This window comes from Schistocerca nitens, chromosome 7 (genome assembly GCF_023898315.1).
Source record: "Schistocerca nitens isolate TAMUIC-IGC-003100 chromosome 7, iqSchNite1.1, whole genome shotgun sequence".
NCBI classification, from domain to species: domain Eukaryota; kingdom Metazoa; phylum Arthropoda; class Insecta; order Orthoptera; family Acrididae; genus Schistocerca; species Schistocerca nitens.
The window spans coordinates 566,024,980-566,048,561 of NC_064620.1; the positions used below are offsets into that span (position 1 = coordinate 566,024,980).

At 39.6% G+C, this 23,582-nt stretch overlaps 1 protein-coding gene across 3 annotated transcripts in view; it reads right to left on the bottom strand.

Moving 5' to 3' along the window:
* Positions 1–23,582, bottom strand: part of LOC126195077 (THO complex subunit 5 homolog) — a 158,826-nt gene that overhangs the window by 106,259 nt on the left and 28,985 nt on the right. For all 3 annotated transcript variants that reach the window (XM_049933536.1, XM_049933535.1, XM_049933537.1), the window contains exons 6-7: positions 19,859–19,965; positions 1,455–1,578 (exon numbers count right to left, since the gene is read on the bottom strand). In XM_049933536.1, the coding sequence (XP_049789493.1) occupies positions 1,455–1,578; positions 19,859–19,965 (231 nt within the window). The remainder of the gene's footprint in view (positions 1–1,454; positions 1,579–19,858; positions 19,966–23,582) is intronic.

The window sequence follows — 23,582 nt, forward strand, 5'->3', positions numbered from 1 at the left end:
ACTGATACTATGAATTAAATTATAAGCTATGTTAAAGGAAGGCAAACCCATGTTTATGTAATTTGTTGATTTAGAGTAAGCTTTTGACAATGCTGACTGGAATACATTCTTTGAAATTCTGAAGGTAGCACGAGTACAATACTGGAAGTGAAAGGTTATTTACAGTTTGTACAGAAACTAAGTTGCATTTATAAAAGCAGAAGGACATGAAAGCAAAAAGTAGTTGAGAAGGAAGTGAGACAGGTTTGTAGTCTATCCCAAATGTTATTCTATTTACACATTGAGCAGGCTGTATTGGAAACCAAGGAGAAATTCAAAAATGGAATTAGAGTGACAAGAAGTAAAAGACTTTGAGGTTCCCAAATGATACTGTAACTCTACCAGAGACAGTCAAGGACATGGAGGAGCAGTTAAACAGAATGTATAGTGTGTTGAAGAGAAGTCATAAGATCAGTAAGAACAAAGTAAAACAAGGGTAACAGCATGTAACTGAATTAAATCAGATAATACTTAGAGAATTAGATTAGAAAATGATATACTAAAAACAGATGAGTTTTGCTAATTGGGCAGCAAAACAACTGATGATGCCCAAAGTAGAGAGGATAAAAAAATGCACACTGAACCCAGCAGGAAAAGCATTTCTCAAAAAAAGAATTTATCAGCATCCAGTACAAATTTAAGTGATAGGAAATCTTTTCTGAAGTATTTATTGAATTGTAGCCTTGTACAGAACAGAAACGATGACCATAAGGAGTTCAAACAAGAGGAGGATAGAAGCATTTGTAATGTAGTGCTACAGAAAAATGCTGAAGATGTTGATAAAATAACAAATGAGGAGATACATAATCGAACTGGGGAAAAAGAAATTTATGACATAACCTGACTAAAAGAAGAGAGCAGCTGACAGAGCACGCCCTGAGGCACCAAGGAATTATCTGTTTTGAAGAGAGGGAAGTGGGGGTGGGAGGGGGTAAAAATTGTAGAGGGAGACTAACAGATGAATACAATAAGCAGGTTCAAATGGATGTAGATTGAATTGTTATTCAGAGACGAAGAGTGTGGCATGGATAGACACTAGTAGAGAGCGGCATCAAACCAGTCTTTGGACTGAAGATGATGACAGCAATGACGACAACTGCAGCTTGTAATGTCCAAGAGGGTGAAATAGCTAACTGCACAATGATTAAATATACTCATAATTTCAAAATAAAGAACAGGCTATGCAGAAAAATTACTTCTTTTAAATCGCTTATGACACTGTCCTCTGTTCACATGGAACTGCAAATGTGGCCAAGGCACTGTAGTATAATGCATTTCTTTTCATTAACTTTCTAATCAAGTTTAGAAAGTACTGTCTGCACTTTGGCTCACTTTTTCTGTGTCCAGTTGCCTTTCTCCGGACTGCACTTAAGTTGTGGACACTGGTGTATATTTTAGCAGATGTTAGATCTCACCTTTCTGTTTGATCACAATCTCCACAGACAGCGGGTGTCTCAGAAGAAGCCGTTTCTTTCTCTCTTCCATTCTATCTATTTTGGACAATTTCCTGTGGTGTCTATTCTGAAATTCTGTAGTATCCTGTAGAAATAAAGAACAATGTTCAGTTCTTTGATACAAAAATATCAATATTTAAGTAAATGAAAATGTATAAATGTAGAAACACTATCAACAACACAAGTTTACATGCCAGAAGCACCTACGAGAATGTGCCCCCTCACCTCTGTGAAAGTCTTGAACTACTTTTCCTCAGTTAGGCATACCTGGCAATTTTCCTACACAATGTACGAGTCTTATGTTTGTGTTTCTCAAATGTTTTTGACCTATATCCCCCCCCCCCCCCCCCCTTGACTTAACAGAATGCCTCAGCACCCTATTTCTGTTTTTCACAGGCTTTTATGAACTTCACATACTTGAAAGTGCCTTAGTGATCCAAAATTTTTATCAATCATTACTTGAATTCTTGTTATTTGATCAAACTGAAATTTTGTACTCATGCATCAGCCTTCCCTTGTTCTCTCAATCAATTGCTCTTTCCTTCCCGAAGAAGGAACATGGCTGCTTCAAGAACTGAAAGTACCACCTCTGAGTGATTTTACCATAAAAACTGGAAGGTGTGTACTGTGTCTCTGTGAATTTCACACCTTTCCACTCATCTCTGCTTCAGAACTTACTTTCAGTGAAAGATGGATAAGAACTGTGCCAGCGATGAAAGGGCATTTGGGGCAATAGATGCAATCTGTTCTTTGCCTCAACTATTAACTACAATAACTAGTGCCATTATACTTTTTGATGCACTTAATCTGGTTACTTTGTTGTCAAGTGAGGATGAAAGGCTGTCAGTGCTGGAGTGAAAGGCTTTGAAATGGAAGACAAATGTGGGCACTGGACACTCAACTGTTACCTATGACTTAAAAATAGGTACCAGGTGTTATCCACTGCTGAGGATACATCAGACGGAATGAGACACATCATATCCTGGGACTGGTGTCAGCCCTGCTGAAAGGTTTGGACAATCACAGGGATGGGTATGCTGGTTGTAGGGATCTAAAATATTGGGCTTGTAACAGATATTAATGGTGAGGTCAAGAGAATCTACAATGAGCTTAGATCCTGTGTTCAATACACATGAACTATATCATTTTCCAAGATGGTGACAAACTGACTCACCGCACCACAAATTTCTGACCATTGCCACCTACGTAGCTGCCTTTTCCACATGCACTTCAACCTTGGGTGAGATCACCCACTTTCATAAAATGTAGTCTGCCGAACTGGTTACCCAAGTACATCATACTCATGTTTTGCATTTAGTTTGCCAAGTGCCTGTACTTATTTGTCACCAGAGGCATTTTGGTACTGAGCACAGATATAGATCAAAATGAGCAGCAGGTGCATGACCAAGTTTTAACCGTTTGCAATCACAATCATTGAGAAGTATTTTGCATGAAATTCTGAGTTATTCTGGTGTTGATATTGTTTGTGTGAAGGATGTGTACAGAAGGGAGTAGAGTAGTTGGCCACTATATTAAATTCATTATAGTTCATGTTAATTGTAATCAAACAATTTATTTTCTCTAAGGGCAAAAGTTAATATGACGGTTATTTGTTTGTATTTGCATTCCTTTTCTAAATTTTTTTCAGGGTGTATATGTGGCCAAGAAAAAATCTCCAATTTTCCGGTTACAAATAACTTTTTCCCACACGAAAATACACTATACTCCACGTGTTCAGTGACACTATACTTTCCGTCTGAGCTGTAAAACCTATTAATCATTTGAATGGAAAGGTTTTATACTCCAGTGTACAACTTCCCATCACTTTAGGAAATGAAACCCTTGCAAAAAGGAATGCGTTTTGGAGGCATGGCAACATGTACACTGTATATCTTCATACTGTGAAAGTACAAATACGAACTGCACCAAATACAGCACAGTAGCTTATGAAGCACTGAACTTGAGATTGCATTGCACAATGCACTTTTGTCAGCCAATCGTATCTCATGTCATGTGATCTTGCCTGCCATAGGCAGCAGATATTGAGAGCGTAGGACATGTCATGTAGTCAGACAACAGCGACATTTCCTTCTCATCCCGTACGGTAAGTCTCCCCTGACCTGGGGTTCTGGGTGACTTTTCCGAACTGTATCCCTTTTCCTAAAACTCTCTAGTCCTTTTCCTTCACCCTTCAACTCTTATGCTGGAAGAAGGGGACACTGGCCCCAAAAGCTTTCATAAGTTAAATCTTTTTGTGTGCGTGTTCTCCTGCCGCCACTTGGTGAATAGATTTTATCAATCCAGTTACATCATAACATCACTCTTAAGTAACATGAACCCACAAATAGGAAAAATTAATGGTTTAAATTAATACAGTACTATAACTACAAGAAAAACTAAGCTCTCACGTATACCATTGGTTGTTAAAAATGTTTTGCTGTTTTTTTTTTTTTTCTGAGGGTGTGGTGAGGCAGGACCCTAAAAGCACAGCTTACATTGCACCAACTGAAAATTTCTGACAAGCATGATTATACATTTCACTGCTGTGCATCAAACATTTCATGGGTTAGCTGGGTGAATACATGTTCCATCAAAAACTTTGATTTTTCCATGGAAAAACCAATTATGCATGAAACTGCTCATAAATCATACTTTCTGCCATCGTTGTTGCATAATTTGTAATACTAATATAAATATGAAAAACCAACATTGAAGCTTGGTCATTTTTGTGTGTGTTACTCTGTAAGATTTATCAGACACAAACTGATTGGTCAGAACAATACTATCATGACTACACTTTGGCAGAAAATGAAGTTACAATGCCACTTCATTGTCCACGCCAATATTTCGTCTGTGAAATGACATCACCAGTGCTCCGTTCCATTTACTGATCCATCATACAAAGATGATATCTGAATGTTGTAACTACAGACACTGTATATTTTCAGTGTAATACCACTGCAACTGCTGTTACGATCCTTTTGCACTCATATCTTCAGCAGCTTGCATGGCCTTTGATCGAAACTTCTTTTATGATTTAGTTTTGCTGAACAAATGAGAGGAGTGGAAATGGAGGTGAAACATTAGCAAAGAAGTTTATCAGAAGGAAAAGTATATATTAATTCAAGAGGAAAAGAAGTGTACGTAAAGCTGATGGGTCCAGGTCTTGGAATAGCTGCAAGGTGCAACTATAAAGGTAAAATATCATTAGATCAAAGACAAAAATTGTTTGACACATTTTTTAAATACAGACAGTCCTGTCTGTACTTAGAAAGTACAGCTGAACAACCAGATCATGAAAATTCCAAGAAGAAGAATTTGTACTTGCGTATTATAATATAGATTTATTCTTGAAAATCAAGTAGTAAAGGTATGCAAAACTATTTTTTGCGCACATTTGCTATTACCGATCAGTGGGTGTAAACAATTTTAGGGAAAACTAGTCCAGAAGGTTTAGTGGGTAAGAGCAAATGTGGCAAGCACACTAATCATCAGCGAACATCACATAATATTATAGAAGGGATAAGAAATCATATAGATTCATATAGATTCTCGATAAAGTAATATCACTCTACATTAGAAAGGGTAATTCATGCAATATCTCGATAGCACCCTCAGTGTTCGAAAGGGGTACAGAATGTACATTCGGAAGTGCCAACAGGATGGGAAGGAATATGCATTGGCTTGGATGTATGAAAAAGTTTTCAATACAGAATACATCTTGAGTTTTTCGAATCTAAAAGGAATACATGTGAGGAGTGTGAGGTCTACAAGAATGTTGAACCAGAAAACAAGACTACTTTGGAGGAAAAAACACAAAGACATCTGAAAAACAAAGACATGGCTCGAGCAGAAAAAGGCTGCAGAAAAAGATGCTGACAAGCTGAAGGTGAAAATTGACATTACACTTTTGACTGCTTGTTTTGACTTCAATAGGAACTCAACACTCCACACTGTGAAGTATCCTTGCTCTATTACAAAAGAAAGCTGAGCACATACAATCTTACGATATACCACATAGGTATACAATGTGCTTCATGTGGCCAAGGGAATCAGACACAGAGGAAGCAGAGACATAGCTAGTTGCATGTACAAATTCCTAAAGCAGCAAAGTGAGAATGGCTACAGAACTCTTTCTTTTATAACAACTACAGTGGTCAGAACTGAAACAGATTTACATTTTCCATATATCTGTACAGTGTGAGTACCCTAAAAATTGATTTGATCACCCAAAAGTTTCTTGAGAAGGGGCATACCCAGAATGAAGGGGAGAGCGAGCACATTGTTATTGAGAGAGCAAAAAAAGGGCATGGATATTTGTGTAGCACAGCAGTGATACACTCTAGCAGCCACACCAGAGCAAAATGGAAAAAGGTATGACACACATGAGCTGTCATAGGATTTCTTTGATTTCAAGGGGCTTCATCGAAGGCCCAATGATGGACTAAAGCTGAAAGTGGAGAAAGGATAAGATGGTTTGATATCACAGTAATAATGGTGAGGAAAAGAGAACCATGGATGATGTCATTTGCATATGGAAATGACTTAAGACTGCAATATCATTAGTTTAATGCACAAGTTTCGAGGTCACAGAACAAGTGTAGAACATGTTGTGGAACACCTGCCATATGCATATCCATCATTACTGCCACTTTCAGAGGAAAAGGTTTCTAATTTGATGCTCCTCTGCCAGAAGAATATTGTTCAAACAGGTTACCAAGGACTTTACAAGAATCTGAAGCACGGAGAGCCTCATAATATAGAAGAAAAAGAAGAAGAATGAAGTGTTACAACTATTTTAATTTCAATATTAATTTTAACATACAGTCTTACCCTTGGAATTATTTTGTTGTTATTATGTTGTGCTGACATATTATCATATTCACGTGCTAGAAAGCTTTGGAAATAAGAAATGTCATACAGGTATCATTACTGTCAACACAATTTATGAAATAAAGATATTCACATTTGTAGCTACATGCTGATGTAGTACAATTTCAGTGAAGTATGATAGTAAGTTAGTCAGACATCAATAACTTTATGATAATTACATTTCCAAAATAACTTCTGGAAGATTTTTTGCTATAAAGTACTTAATAACAATGGAACAACAGGACATTCTAAGCAGCATTCACAAGTGTATGTTCCCAGAATGATTTCTGGGAAATACTGGAACTTTCACTTTGTTATATTACAAAGAATAGGAAATGCTAGTTACAACAGTATTGCTCTGAACTGTCAAAATGTGCCGGTAAAATTTTAAATAATGGCATAAATGGCTTGTCTTCTGGATCCAAAATCTTTCTACACGGTTTGTCTTCAAAGTGTTAAGTTTTGAATGAGAGTCAAATGCTTTGTGATTTAAGGAATACATTGCACATTCTCACATGTAACATAATCCATCTTTTGTAAAAGGAAATTTATGTTGAAAGTAACACTTCTCAAATAAACCTGTTAGAAATGTAAACAGTTGCTAGGAAATGTTCATTGAAGGCAGTCTGTTGTTACGAACTATTGTATAGTCTTTGTCCTAAAGGGTTTCAGACATTTTGCTGTTGGTAGATGGTTGTGTGTCGCTGTGTTTTGTTGTTGTAACTGGCTCATTCTTTCCAACTACAGTTTTATTTTGGCGTCATTCCTGGGCTTTTCCCATACGAAAAAATTTCACGTTTTTCCTGGATTTTCTGATTGTACCAGGGCATATACACCCTGTTTTTTTATTTTTTTTATTCTTGGAACATACTTTTGGAGATTTTTGTTTATTTTGTTGAGTATTAAAGCATGACTAATTTTAATATATGTTCAGAATTATCTCTGGTTCACTGACATAAGAAAAATTAAGAGATAGTTGTGAATCTTCCACTGTTGTATGGTGATTCCACCTTTTACTGAACTGATCCACCGCAACCAAAGTTAGGGCCACACTGCTGACACTTTATACCAACATCCCATTCTACTAGACGACTTGATGGCAATGCTCATTCTTTGATAACTGGCAGTGTATAGGTTACTTAAATAAGAGTTGGAGTTGTTTTGTGGGAAGAGACCAAACTGCAAGGTCATCAGTCTTGTCGGATCAGGGAAGGACGGGGAAGGAAGTCGGCCGTGCCCTTTCAAAGGAACCATCCCGGCATTTGCCTGGAGCGAGTTAGGGAAATCACAGAAAACCTAAATCAGGGTGGCCGGACGCGGGCTTGAACCGTCGTCCCGAATGCGAGTCCAGTGTGCTAACCACTGCGCCACCTCACTCGGTACTTAAATAAGAGCAAAGAAAATTATAACATGTGACACTATCAACTGGGGTGTTTTTGGTTTTTAAAGCAGTTAGGTACTCCCTGACATTATCAATTCAAACAAATCAGTCATTGAATCTTAGCTGCAACTGGCCAGTCTATAGGATGCAACATGGTAACGCGCAATACCAAGGGGAGGGGGCGGGGGGGGGGGGGGGAATGATTATTTGGGGGGGGGGGGGAAGAAGAAGAAGAAGAAATTGACAGTCACTGAATTATATTAACAACATACTTTTTAAAGAGGTACTGATGCGTAAGTACGGCACAGAGCCTAAAAATAACTTTTTGCATACTCTCAGTAATATAAACACACTTTCAACTAGCCTATGTGTACTACCGACTTTATGACTACCACAAAAAGCGAGTTCCTGTACCTGGAAATACTGAATACGACATTCCTGGGTGGAAAGTTACACCTACTACTGAAACTTACATTTTTCAGTTAAGTTTAACTGAAAAATTTAAAACCTATAATGAATCTGGTAGAATAATTCATTAAAAGCAATAAATTTTTTTCAAAATTTTAAAATAAAACTTAACTGACAAGATTACAATTTTTTCAAAAGATGGGCATAAAGTACCACCCTCCCCCTTCCCCCCATGGTATTGTGAGAGTTAATACAGGAAATTCATTTCCTGAATGAGTCTGTGATCCTACTGAATATTTTGTGACTAAAATTGTCTAGATTGCTTATAAAATTTTCTTTATTTATAATGGATTTTTGGCTGTAAGCATAGTTTTAATACTGACCACTGGGATACAACCTAGACATTGGGCACAAGCTGATGTCTCTGATGTTGTTGCTGTTGCATGGATGGCCCATATGACGTGACAGTCCCTCTGATTCCACTATTGCAGAGTGTGACCAACAAGGGCAGGTACTGCAGCCGAGCAACTATGCACGATGTCTCCACAGGTACCTACCAGTACCACCTGCCACATGTATTCTACGTATCTGATAGCTGCCTAATGATCGCTCTCAGTCTGCTCTCACTCATTGCACTATTCACTATGCAAGCTGGAACGGTACTGCACCTGCTTGCCATGTGGCTTTGCCATACACCGTATCCACTGTGAGTTACTGTCCTGTGAGATACTTAAGTAACTTGTTCTGGGGGGTATTGTCTCATGATTTTTATGTTGTAACGATGTAATGAAAAGGAGAATTGCTACTCACCATATAGAGGAGATGCTTAGTTACAGAAAGACACAACAAAAAGATTATCGGAAAGTTACCTTTTGGCCAACAAGGCCTTTGTCACATTAGGCAGTGCGCGCACACACACACACACACACACACACACACGTGCGCATGCATGCATGCATGCATGCAGCTCACACACATATGACCACTGTCTCTAGCAGCTGGAGCAAGACTGCCAGAGACTATGGTGTGTGTGTGTGTGTGTGTGTGTGTGTGTGTGTGTGTGTGTGCGCGCGCTATCTATTTTCACAATGGCCTTGTTGGTCAAAAGCTAACTTTCCGACAGTCTTTTTGTTGTACCTTTCTGCAACTCAGGATCTCTGTATATGGTGAGTACCAACTATCCTTTTCATCATATTGTTTCATCCCATCCTGAATTTTCCATTGTTTGATTTTTATGTTGTGACTCACAATATAATTGGTGATGATTGTGGGAATTTTTTATTACGTAACCAAGGACCCCGTGCAACAGGCTCCCTTACCAAGCGCGTTGATGGAATATGTGCTACAGCAATTTCTGCAATAGGAGTTAAGAGGGACAGAAACATCTGGAAGCCTTGCTGTCCACATTGGTCTCCTGGCAGTCGGCAACAAACGCACCATCATTGCCACCTTATGATGAGACAACGGAAGAATGGGAAGTACACAAGAAGTATCTCCAGCAGCACCTGGCCACATTTCAGGTAACGGATCCAGCCATAGGAAAAAAACTTTTCCTGTATATGACAGATTTTGTGCAAACTGGTCACTCTCACAGAACCGGCACACCTGACCTTTGATGAGATGTGCACTCTGTAAACCACCTACTTTCACTGCCATGGCCATGTCAGTGTCATAAACAGCCTAATCAGTTACACAGGGTGTGGATGGCTGAACTGCAGGGCCTCAGCAGGAAACTATTAGACTTCTGGAGCCAGGTGGTGACTGTTGTGTGAGTCCCAGGAGAAGAATCCAACTTTGCTAACACAGCAAATGCACCAACAGTGGAGGACAAATACCTAATTCTGGCTCCATTTTGTACAGAAGGAATCAAGTATTGTGCCTCCCCCCCCCCCCAATCCCTGCCTGGACAGGCACTTATTTCAGTCACCCCCGGATGTTCTTGAAAACCTGTCATTGAAGACTGCTATGACAGGTGAGCACAGTGTGAGGCATGGCAGAAGGAAGGACAATTCATGTCTGTCTGCCGTGCTTCAGACAAAAAATTCTCACCCAGGCAGGAACTAATACACATTAATGAGATTTTGTTGAAGTCTCACACCACAGTGATGCCACCTAAGAAACTGTTCCTCAAGCTCAATTTGCGCAATACACAAATTCAGTTACAGGTTGACATCGGTGTCTCTAGGTCCCAGTTAAACTCTCGAATCTTTCTGCAGCAGGGAGCACTGCCCCTTCAATACACTGCTTGCTGCTTGGTGGCATATAACACATTCCACTCACAGGAGAACTCACAAATGCAATGCTATACAAAAATGTCATATGACACCTTACCTCTCTGGTGGTTCACAGCAAGGATACAGACAATTTATATGGCTAGATGCTTCTTCAGCTTTCTGATTTGTCATCAAGGACTTGACTTGGTCCACGTGATCTCGGAACATGTCCTGTTTCGGGAATTGGAAACCCCAGTAAGGAGTACTCTGACATTTTCTCTGGGAGTATAGGAAAAGTGAAGAACTTTACACAGCACATTACATTACAGAAATCAGCACATCATCACTTCTTGCGTGCATTACCCCTGACCCTCGCACTGCAGGAAGCTGTCAATAATAAGATAGACGGCCTGGATGTCAATGAACCTGTGCCTACAAGTGGGTGGTTACTGTGAAAAAACTATCAGAGAAAATGCGCCTGCTTGGAAATTTTAAGCTTATGGTCAATTCCCAGTCAGATATTGCTATGTATTATATTCTGGAACTAGACAAGCTTTTCTCTCACTTGTGGGAGATATGTATTTTTTGAAGGTTGATCTCTCCAAAGCTTGCTTGTAACTATCCCTGGATAAGGAATCACAGAAAGTTCCTGTACTCAACACGCCAAACGGATTATATCATTTGAAATATTTAGTTTTTGGGGTGGCCAGTGCCCCAGAAATATTTCAAACGTTCCTCAAGCAACTGCTGCAGTTCGTTCCGGGCACCATAAATTATCTTGACAACATTGTGGTAATGGGGCCCGCTCACAACAGAAGAACACTTAGGAAAATTGCAGCAGTTGTTCCACAGCCTCCAGTCTGCAGGCCTCAAATGCAATCTTGAAAAATCTAGATTTTTCAACTGTTGGTGGAACACCTGGAGCACATCACCTCTCATTTAAGTATAAGGCAACACGGAACTGTTGAAGCTGTCATCGCACTTCCTCGCCCCAAAAATTTAATGGTAAAAATACAATATTAGGGAAAATTTATCCCTGGCATGGCATTGATTGCACATTTGCTCAACAACCTGTGGAAGAAGGGCATGCCTTTCACATTGTTGGAGTCATGTGAACAGGTGTTCAAGACCTTCAGGCAGGCTCTGCTATTGGTACATTGTTTCACATATTTCAACTGAGCAACCAGCTAGTGGTGGCGGCATACGCCTCTGAATGGGGGCATGGAGACCGTCCTAGCACATACAGATGTGGATGGCTATGAACATCTATTGCATTTGCACCGAAGGCACTCAATGCCGCACATAAGAAGTATTTGCAATCGCCTCTTCACTGAAGGAATTCCATGTTTTCCCATACAGGACACACTTTTGCCTCATTATGGATCATATGCTGTTGATCTCCCTCTTTGGTCCTGCTGCAAAGCTACATGAGAGGATGGTCCATCTTTCTAAGCATGTACAATCACAAATTTCACTTCTGCAATACCACTCAACATGCCAACGTGGATACCCTGTCTCAAAATGGGCCCTGACCTGGAATTCGAACAAGACATGATCTTGTGCTTCCAGTTAGACAAAGAGGCTTAACAGCTAGTGTACACTTTTCCCATCACAGGGGCCCATAGGGCAACGGCCATGGCGAAAGACACCACCTTGCAACAGGTATGGTGGTACGTGCAACAGTACCAGCCAGACTGATTTCCTAGTCGGGAATCCAAACCATTGGGGTATTATTTCCACCTCCACCACCAGCTACTCCTGGTGGATGGAGTTATCCTGCAAATCATGGATCAGCTGCCTCACCACGTAGTCATGCCGCAAGCTCTGTGCCCATTAATCTTATGGCTCTTGGACCAAGGCCACAGTTGTGTCTCATGAACTAAACTGCTCACCCGGCACCATATGTACTGGTCAGGCATAGACCAGCAGGCTGAACATCTTGTTGTCAATTTTCATCAGCATTGGAGTAGATTCATGTCGACTTCATGAGCCTCTTCCTGGATACTACCTGGCTCTGCCTAACTGCTCTCGATGCATACTCCAAATTTCTGTATGTGGTCAACAGTTTATCCATGAGTACAGAGGCTATGATTGCAGTGCTCAGCAGAATTTTCACTACTGAAGCACTTCTGCTCACTCTGGTGTCAGACACTGGATAACAATTTCACTTCTAGGTTTTCAGTGAGATCTGCCACAGAATTAGCATTCAACACCTCCTGTTTCCACCTTTCCACTCCCAATCAAATGTTGAAGCAAAAGACTCCTGCAAACTTTTAAAACATATATGAAGAAAGATTTGGTGATGTTCCTATGGATGAGGTGCTAACACTTTGAGTTCCTACAGGTCGCCACAGCAAGAGAGTCCAATGGAGCACCTCTGCGGTTGTCAGCCCCGCACACTCCTCTATCTCACACCACCAATGCCAGTGGACGCCATCCACAGCACCGTCTCCACACTTGTGGCAGGGTACCCACGTATAAGCACAGGGATTTGTACGCCAGAACAAATGGAATCCGGAGGTCGTCCGGCAGCAGCAGGGATGCTGCGGGTGACTGGATGGTGACATGATCAAAACCAACTCTGTCTATGGTGGGAAACCTGGCTACTCCTGCTTCCAGCCCCTCTGGCAGACACACATTGTGGCAACGCCACCTACAGTTTCTCTTGCGCCAGACCCTCAGCTATATCCTTTCCTGTTCCTGAGCTGTTAGTGCCCTGTGGTTCTCAGCCCCATTCACCAATACTGGCCATACCCTCATCCCTCTCAGTTTATAGGCCGTCCAAAAAGGACCGCACGCTGGAAGAAGATCAGGCTGCGGTACCAGCCCCAACCGCACTACTGCAGCCACCTTCTGTGCCAGGACCTGACATAGACAAGTTGTGGCCTCCGCTACGAGCATTGAAGCCATCGAATAGGGACCTTCTGGGCATATGCTCCTGTCAACACCAAATGGGAGCTGGTAAAATCGGAGGGGCTGTCCGTTGTTCCTGAAGACATTGGCCTGGTTCGGAGCACAGCCTGGGCGCCTGGCTGGGCAGGGTTCAAATCGTGAAGATGCTGCTCGCTGCATCCCCATGGAAGAAGGGATGTGGTAACTCACAGGACTACCACCTAGATGTCGGGCACCCGTCTCCTAAATTGTCCATCATCGCAGATTGGCACATATGACACCACAGTCATGACAGCTGCACAGGTGCCTGCCATTGACACACCATCTGCATATGTGATCACTGCATGGCAATTGTCTCAATCTGCTCTTGTTCCTCGTGCTATTCACTACACTAGCTAGAACTGTACTGTACGTGTCTTGCCACATGGCTACACTGCACACTGTAACCATTGTGAACTATTGTCCTTTGAGAATGTTAAATGTATCTATTCCGTATGTGTCGTCTCGTGTTTTTTTTTATGTTAGGAGTTACAACAAGAATCTTTTTTAATACATTCTATGCTCTTTGATATCTGATGATAGCAGTAGTTGAAACATCATAATAAATAAAGATTTTTAGCATTTGATCTAGATGGTTTTATTCACAAAACATCAATGAATTAATTAGCAGAGGTTGACAGCAACATATTTTTCTGTGAGAATATGAATATTAGGATCCTTAATAAATTGTTTTGTGTGTCAAAATGTTTCCATTATTGTTTACAATGCACTTGCACCTGGTTGTGTAGGGAGAAATACAAGTTATTATTCCACTGCAATTATGAGTAGAGTCATTACATTTTACAGTATACGATAATGGTGCTGCTGAGAAATTGTGTATTACCTCCTTCAATGAAGTGCTTTTTTAAATTACACATTCATATATGACAACATGGTTAACTACTTAAAATTTTAAAAGTGTTTTTGTTTTGTTCGAAATAACAGTTCATTCTTAATTTAAATTGAGGTTTGATTCTCTCTATATTTTTCACCACAACTTTGCATATTTCTGATATTCTTTTTTCATTGGCTGTTTTTGTTTGTTCGGAATTATGTTTCAGCTTGCCTTTATTATATTGTTCCTGGTAGTATACCCGAGTCTTTTTTACTGCTCAAGTACTTGGATCCCCACCAGGATGGATTAAAAGAAGACACCAAATCCCTTCAGAGGTGTGCTGCTACATTTGTTACTGGTAAGTTAAATCAACATGTAAGTACTGCAGGTATGCCAGATGAACTCAAATGGGGACCTGTGGCGGGCAGATGATGTTATTTTTGTGAAACACTACAGAGAAAATATGGAAGCAGCTTTTGAAGCTGGCTGCAGAACGATTCTCCTGTAACTAAAGTACACTTCGTGTAAGGACCAAGAAGATAAGACAGGAGACATTAGGACTCTTAGGAAGGCATATAGACAGTCATTTTTTCCTCACTCCATTTGCTAATGGCACAGGAAACAAAATGACTAGTGGTGGTACAAGGTACCCTCCAGCATGCACTATATCGTGGCTTGTGTAGTACATAGGTAGGTGTAGATGCTTAGGAGGTATTGACATGTTATTCCTTAGATCATTGTATTCAGGTTTGAATGCTGTCTCTGTTTAAAATTTGAAGTTTAAAAAATAGCTGGGTGCATGCTTGCTACCCCCTTCATTCACCTACACAAATGCATTTTTTAAAATAAAATGAGTGTGGCTATCTAAGAAATTTATTTGTCTTGGATTAAATAGTGTTTTCAACAAAAATCACAGAGAATTTCTCAGTAACAATCTTTTTTTCCAGTATTTTCCAGATATAAACGGATTGAGTGCCAAATAAGAGGAACAAAGGTAGAACAGGTGGCCGGTTTCAAGTACTTAGGATGCGTATTCTCACAGGATGGCAACATAGTGAAAGAACTGGAAGCGAGGTGTAGCAAAGCTCATGCAGTGAGCACTCAGCCACGATCTACTCTCTTCTGCAAGAAGGAAGTCAGTGCCAAGACTAAGTTATCTGTGCACCGTTCAATCTTTCGACCAACTGTGTTGTATGGGAGTGAAAGCTCGGTGGATTCAGGTTACCTTATCAACAAGGTTGAGGTTATGGATATGAAAGTAGCTAGGATGATTGCAGGTACTAGTAGATGGGAACAATGGCAAGAGGGTGTCCACAATGAGGAAATCAAAGAAAAACTGGGAATGAACTCTATAGATGTAGCAGTCAGGGCGAACAGGCTTAGATGGTGGGGTCATGTTACATGAATGGGAGAAGCAAGGTTACCCAAGAGACTCATGGGTTCAGCAGTAGAGGGTTGGAGGAGTTGCGGTAGACCAAGGAGAAGGTACCTGGATTCGGTTAAGAATGATTTTGAAGTAATAGGCTTAACATCAGAAGAGGCACCAATGTTAGCACTGAATAGGGGATCATGGAGGAATTTTATAAGGGGGACTATGCTCCAGACTGAACGCTGAAAGGCATAATCAGTCTTAAGGGGCTCCGGAACGCCCTATACTTGCAATGTTAAAATAACGCTTATAAATTACATCTTTCCTCACAAAGTATTTGAGGTAGGAAGTTGAACTTTTTACAGATTATTTATTGGAATATGGGCTACAACTTAACACAGGGATTTTACAAAATTTTAGTTCAGTTATTAAAGATGATTTTTTTAAATTGTAATGAAAATTCACAACATTTTTTTGCAATTTTTTATTTATATATTCAAAAATATACAGTTTTTTTGGAAAAAGGCTGTGTTAAACTATGCAGAAGGTACTGTGTAACATTTTCTGAAAGTTTGAAACAAATATGTTTGGAAGATCCTTAGAAAACATGTAATTAGTATGAGAAAATAAAAGTTTTGGGAATCGAGCGACAAAGATTGGATTAACTTTTTAGTGCATTCCAGGTCCATAGGATGGATTATCTTCATCCTCTGCAAACTCCTCCTCCAGCTTCCTCTTGTTCCTCCTCCTGTTTACTCTTGCTTGTATTTCTAGACTCTTTACAGCCCTGTCTGCAGCCCGAAGGCGTTCCTTGTCTAAAGCAAGCATCACTCGTACCATGTTAGAACCTATCTTCATTCCCATATTTCTAAATACCTTGCACCTTACAATGTTGCCATCATTGAAAGTCGCAACAGCATCATACACACCAAAGTGAAGTGTTTCTATTCCAACAAATACAGTCTTGGGGATTCTCGACCATATAACACTATTTACACTTTCATTGGGGTTTTGAGTTTTTCCGTGAATACACTTTTTCAACAGTTCAGGTGCTGCTAAGTCTCTGAAAATAGGTTTTATCACCTCCATTATTGCATGACGCAGACTATGCTTATGAGTGTACACTTCACCAGTTAGCAATCCTTTGTTATATTTACACCAACTGTCTTCTTCTTTGGGACACAAGCTATGTTGGGGATTTTCATCAGTTGAAGAAGTATGAAAAAAAAGAGCCCAAACAGCCTCCTTCATTTCGTCAACGCTGTGTATTTTGCCTAATAGCCATTCCATAATAGTTCTGTATTTTGTCAATTACACTGTCAGTTAACCTTCCCTTCCCATCCAACCCTTTACCATCACTGAGTTTTTGTTTTTTGTACGAAGCTTTCAGTCACCGAAGTCTTGTTCCCATTCGCTTCTGTACGTGTCCAATACACTCAAATTTCTGCACTACAACATCATCACCATAGGGTCCTTGAACATGTTTGAAACTTTTAGAATCACCGTCACCAAGGTAATTAACATATCGCACTTTATCACACGCCTCAGAACGCTGGAATATACTGGCAACACCAGCCACTTCACTTCCTGCACTACTGCCACTATAGTTAGCTTTGCAATTATTTTCATGTGTACCTTTATATTTTTGTGGACATCTACAATACTTTGATATTACTGCTACATCTAAAACTTTCCCTGTATACATACTGGTGGCAGATACTACACCATGAAGAGATGTGTATCCCCGTTTATGCCAGGTACCATCGAACGCTGCAGTCAAATCTCTGTTACCATCATTTTCCATTACTGCCTCTTCCACAGTGTTCTTCATAGATTCTATATAGACATCTTCTACTTTAGAGCCTATTAATTTAGTATAGGTCGTAAACTTGGTTGGGGGATTTGGAAGATTCATGATGCCACAGAAAATTGCACCTGCAGTAGCACCCTTACCAACTGAACGCAAGGAATAAACAAATCTAATGTTGTGTTCGTAGATTTTGCTACCATTTTCTTCAGTTGCAGTTACTGCAACACTGTTCCAAAAGGTGGTCATGTATGAACACTTATCACATTTCAGTTGTATTTCACTAGCAAGTCCTACGTGCTTTATTATGGAGAGTTCCAGACCAACTTCACTACAATGAATACATCTTACACAGTTTGAAAAAATTCCTTTGAGAACCGACATATCAAATATTTCATTCACACCCGATTCGCCCATAAAACATTCATAGTTTTCACTCATTGAACCAAGCTTCTTCTGTGAAGTATTTTCTTTCCCACTTTGACTGCTATGGGCAGGTGTACTTGAGAGGTTAGGTTCACTCACTTGGTTATCGTCTTTATTGTTTACAGTAATAACACATACCTTTGGCTTTCCAACATGTCTCCTTTTCTTAAAAGCCTTCAGAGGATTTCTAATAACTTTACTTTTACTCATCATTATACTTCAACAAAACAGATACTCAAGAAACAGAATTAATTACGAATATTTTCGAGATAACGACAGAGTAAATAAACATGAAACAATCGACAATCACACCAGCGATATATATTGAACCACCACAGGTTAGCCACAACACATACTTTATCTCACATCACTAAAATGTACCTGATGAACACGGACGTTAATAATAACACCATTTGACAGCAGTTTAACAGCGCCACAGTGGGTCACGCCCATGTAGAACACATTTCAAAAAAAATTTAAAAATAGTTGTAGTCTTCGGAATTGAATAAATTATATATCTATTAAAAGGTAATAGTCTGCAGATTCAGAAAACGCAAAAAAGTAAAAATTGAACTTTTCACGATTTTGAGCCTTTCCGGAGCCCCTTAAATGATGATGATTTCCTTCCCTCAGGTTTAGGGCTATCCTAGCATCAAAATACAGTTATTCCACTATACATCACTAGTTTTAAAAGCATGACTTTAGTACAATCTACTATATAGCACATATGGTGCCGACAAAGTATCACGGAAATAAAGACAGTTAGATGAACAGCCATTTTCGTAGCAGAATCATGGTTCAATAATGATAATTATTACTATTATTATAATTTCATCTGGCTCAACAGTCTGTTGAAAGTCTCTCAAATGGATGCCACTTTGGTGATTTCATGTCCATAACCTACTCCAGTGATCTACTGGGAAAAGGGGACCTATTGCTTAATGTGGAACCCGAACCAGGTGATGTTCCTGGTGAATCTACATTATAGTAAAGCCTTCCTGAATACAGTGCATGATTCTTTTTTCTATGCTGATTTTGGAGGGAGTGATGCAGGGAACTGGTGAAGCAACACCATGCTATGCAGGGAGCTGGTGAAGCAACACCATGCTATGCATGGACTGTCAAAGAGGACAGGATTGGAAAGAGAATGAGCCTGCATCCCTCACTCAATAAAAGCTCCGCATTCTGTCCCAGATGGGCCAATAAGCACTGACCAACCGCTATGTCATCTGTCACTGGCGTCATTTAGATGTGGTATGGAGGGGCTTGGGGTTCGCACCATTCTCTCAGTTGTTGTTGGCTTTCTTGACCCTGAAGCCGTCATTTCTCAATCACACAGTACCTCAATTGTCATGCGAGGCTGACTGCACCCTATTCCAGTCCTCCCACGAGTGAAAAATTCCTGTTAATACTGGAAATTGAAACCAGATCCTCCACATTGCAGCCAGACATGCTGACCACTGATCTATGGAGGCAGACTCACTCAATGAAGTGACTGTAATTATCCTCTCTGCTTCACACACCTCTAGATGTTGATGTGACACACAGAAATAGCACTCGTTTGACAGACCTTAAAATGAGCACTAACCAGTGGCTTCTGGAACACTACTGAATAAAATATTACTGAAGTGTGATGGCAGTGATTAGCAGAGAACAAATACTAAACGCAAGTGCTATTTTATGGTACAATTTCAACTGACTGAAATGAATCAGTGTGAACTGTAGAAAGTGATTGAATTTAATTGCCTGTGTCTCAAGTTTTCTCTTTTATGCAAAAACTTCTACTTAAACACACACACACACACACACACACACACACACACACAAAAGGGTCAATCATTTAAAGAAAACAAACATGCTGAATATGTACTACTGTTAAGTAACAGTAATAATTATTAGCACAGAAAGAAAGTGAAGACTATGAACATTTCTAGTTTATGTAGCAATAAATTACGGTTTATTTTGTGTTCCATTGTTTCATGCTTCACAATAGCAGTGATAAATTGGACAGCAGCCAGCACTCTGCATGGAATGGTCTACTCACTTTTAACATCTTACTTTGGGTGTACCTGACAAAATGGCCCCCCTGCAAGATGGATCAGTAATGTACTTCTACAACCTACCTCCTGATCTGAGTCTGACTCTTCCAGTGTTTCAGATTCTGCCAACGACTGCTTCAGTGACCTTGCCTCTTCCTCATCTCCATTGACTGCTACTGTCATTAATGGATCTGGAAATAAAAATTGATATAATATACTACATAACTTCAACTGTTTGCCATGATAAGCTCAGTACCTGGTATCTATGGTAAAAAGAGCTGACTTTTGGTCAAGTATACTAATGGGAATACCCTATACAGGGAATGGAAAAACAAGATAACTCCACGCATAAGATGTGAAAAAACAGTAATCCCAAGAAGCACTAGTTAAAAGAGATCTACTTCACCACTTATCTAAGGGAGCATGAACATTGGGCAACACAACATTTGAAACTTTAAACTCACAAATTCTTTAGAAATTAGCACTTCTACATGTTAATATGGGAGTAATGGAAAAGTCTGTGAAAGAAACAACCAAATACAGAGAAGTACATCTGAAAGAAGATGTGTTAGTTGGATCTGACATTCAAAAAACGGTGTTCTAATCCAGCTTTGAACAAAAAATGAGTGGTAATGAGTGACAGGCTTAGGTATCGTTCAAGGCGGTGGTTGTTACATTCTCAAACAGGAGAAAGAACCCACTTTATATTTCTGTTGTAGCCAATATGCCAGAAATTGTTCAAGAAACTAACCTGTTTAATGAACCTTAAGAATTGCTTTTCTTAACATTCATCTTGATTAATTTACCTGAAAATTTGGAAGACGTTGGTGAGGAAAAGGTGACTGCAAATTTTGAAGATGGTGGTGAGGTACTGTTTGCTACTTCACCAAGATGTACAATGCACATCAGAAAAAGAGAAAAGAGAGAAAAGAAATATAAACTAATGGATACATAATTCCCATGCAATAAAAAGGTGTTTTCATATTCCTACTTCAATAACATCTTTGCTTATGCCAAAAATTCTTCTGTTGATTCCAATTATCTGTGTTCTGATAATGTTTTAGTTTATGATGAAGTCACTTTATGACACAACTCTATGCTTTAAAAAGAAAAAATCAACAAAAATTAATCAAATTTTTCCTTTGACCTAGGTAATGAAGTGCAATATCTCTACTACTTCTAAAGAATCCATCTCCTGCAATTCTTTTATAGACATGTCTGGCAAGAAAATTTTGATTCAGCTTACCCACAGTTAATAAGAAATTATCATTACTGAGTTTTCACTTTCCTATAAACTCACCGACATAATTTTCCTACTTTAGTGATTTAATATGTGACTCCTGCTTTAGCTTATCTGACGCTGACCACTCTGTACCCCATTATTCATTGATTTCATTATGTGAGTTACATATCTTATTGGCATAAGTCATGTTCTTAGGTGTTCTGATTTTATCCATAATGTGTAGCACTCATGATAGTACACAATTTTACAAGTAAATAGGTGGTTGAGCACACATTTTAACACTGAATATTTACATTACTGTCTACAGTGAGATGCTGTGGATGCTTTTTGATTTTGTCACAAGTTTTGATACAATCCCCACTTTCTTGTACAGGATACTCTAATCCCTTTTGTTATTCACTGTAGTTGGATCTCATTACAAATTTGTTTTGTGTATCAGCCAATGCAGCTTTGATCTGTATGGAGAATGCAGACAGGGTGTATACGTGGACAAGGAAAAAAAATTCCCGGATTTTTCCCGGATTTCCCGGTTGAAAATACACTTTCTCCCGGGTGAAAATACACATTTTCCGTGTTAAATGACAGTATACTTTTCCTCGGCACTGTAAAACTTATCAATCGTTAGAATGTTTATGGTTTTCTACAGAGACGTAGAATTTGCCGGCACTTTAGGAAACGAAACCCAGGGGAAAAAAAAAAACACGTTTTGGAAAGATCTTTGATGTGCAGCAACATGTAGGCTGCATTTCTTCGTTTTACGGAGGTATAAATTCGAATTCCACCAAACACTGCATGTTACTTTCCGAAGCAATGAAATCGAGATTGCGACGCACTTTTGTAAGCCAGTCATAGCTCATGTCATGTGACCTCGGCAGCTGATGACAGCACAGGACACGTAGGGTAGTCAACCATTAGCAAGATCACTCTTAAGTAGCACAGACACACAAAAAGAAGAGTTAATGGTTTAAATTAATATACATAGTTTTGCTAGAAGAAAAACAAAGCTTTCACAAATAATATTGGTCTCTAATCTTAAGCTACAAGAGAAGCTAAGCTTCCACATATAATGCTGATCATTTTGCATGTGTTACACTTTAAGATACATCACACAAATGTGCCAGTAAAATTTTTACCAACGACGTAAAGGTCCGATCTTCTGGGCTCGAAATTCTTCTACATGGTCATCCTCAAAGAGTTGATTTTTAGATGAGAGTCAAACGCTTTGTGATTTAAGAAATTCGTCGTACATTCTCGCACATAGTTCATCTTGCGTAAAAGGAAATTTACTTTGAAAGTAACACTTTTCAAACCACCATTCGTAATATTTTTCCGTGACCTGCTAGAAATTGGTTCGTTTCAGCAGTTGCCAGAGAGTGCCAGATAACCGGCATCACTGCGCCTGCGCAGCTACGGTGATGCAGGAAGCCTGCACGTTCGTACGTGTAAAACATTAAAAGATCTTGCATTATGTCATAAAAGAAACAAGACATCAAAGGATACTTCAGGAGCATCGGAATTTCGTGAACTATACTAAAATGCATAATTCGGCTTAAAGTGCACAATTGTATGTCCAGATTCGGATGTAAATTTTCTTGAGTACCAGTACCGTATTATCTCGTGTTTGGTTCTTTATTATGGCATAATGCCATACGAGCCAGAAGATGGAAAATGTGCACTTGAAATGAAGCGAACAGTTGAAACTAGCCAACAGTGTGAAATTAAACACTTGGTTTCAAATAAATTGACTGCCTCAGCGCAAAATATTAATAAAAGCCAAATCTCTTTAGCAAACCGACAAAAATAACTTCATTGTTCTGCGATGTGATTAACGCTTGACTGTCAGAAAGGTGAAACTAGTAACATATTTTAGCCTTCCGTAACTATGCGAACGTATTTTAATTCATCTGGTAGCTCCCGGCCACAGAAATCCGATTTTTGTTTTCATTTAATGCGAGAGCAATAAACGAAGAGGAAACAGCAAAATCACTACACGTACACACAGGTCACGTGGAGAATACCCACCTCCCCACTACAACTCAAGACTGCTCTATGCATCAGCCCTGGATCTACAATGTTCCCAAACCGGAGCAATTAGATAGTGGCGCCCAGCCACACATCTGTAGTCAGAAGCGGGAGAACGCACTACTCATAGGCGACTCGACTGCGCATGCGCAAGAGCCCGCCCGCAACTGCTCAAATGAATCAAATGTAAATAGCTGTCATGTCACGCTCATCAGAGGCAATTTGTTGTTAGGAAGCACTGCATATTCTTCCTAAAGCCTTTGACACTTTGGTTGGCAGACGCTTGTATGAACACTGTGTTTTGTTGTTGTATATGGCGCATTTCCTTTGCAACTTAAGTTTTATTTTCGTTTTTTTTTTCTCTCTCGTTCATGTTTTTTTGCTGCAGCATTATTCTGCAGAAGCGGGATACAGTAATATCCTTCGTTAGAGTATCGGTTCTTACCAGTCAAAATAACAAAAATTTAATTGGTGACTAAAACGAGGAAAAGTTCCCGGAATTCTAAAAAAATCCCAGGTTTTTCCCGGTTTTCTCCCGGACGA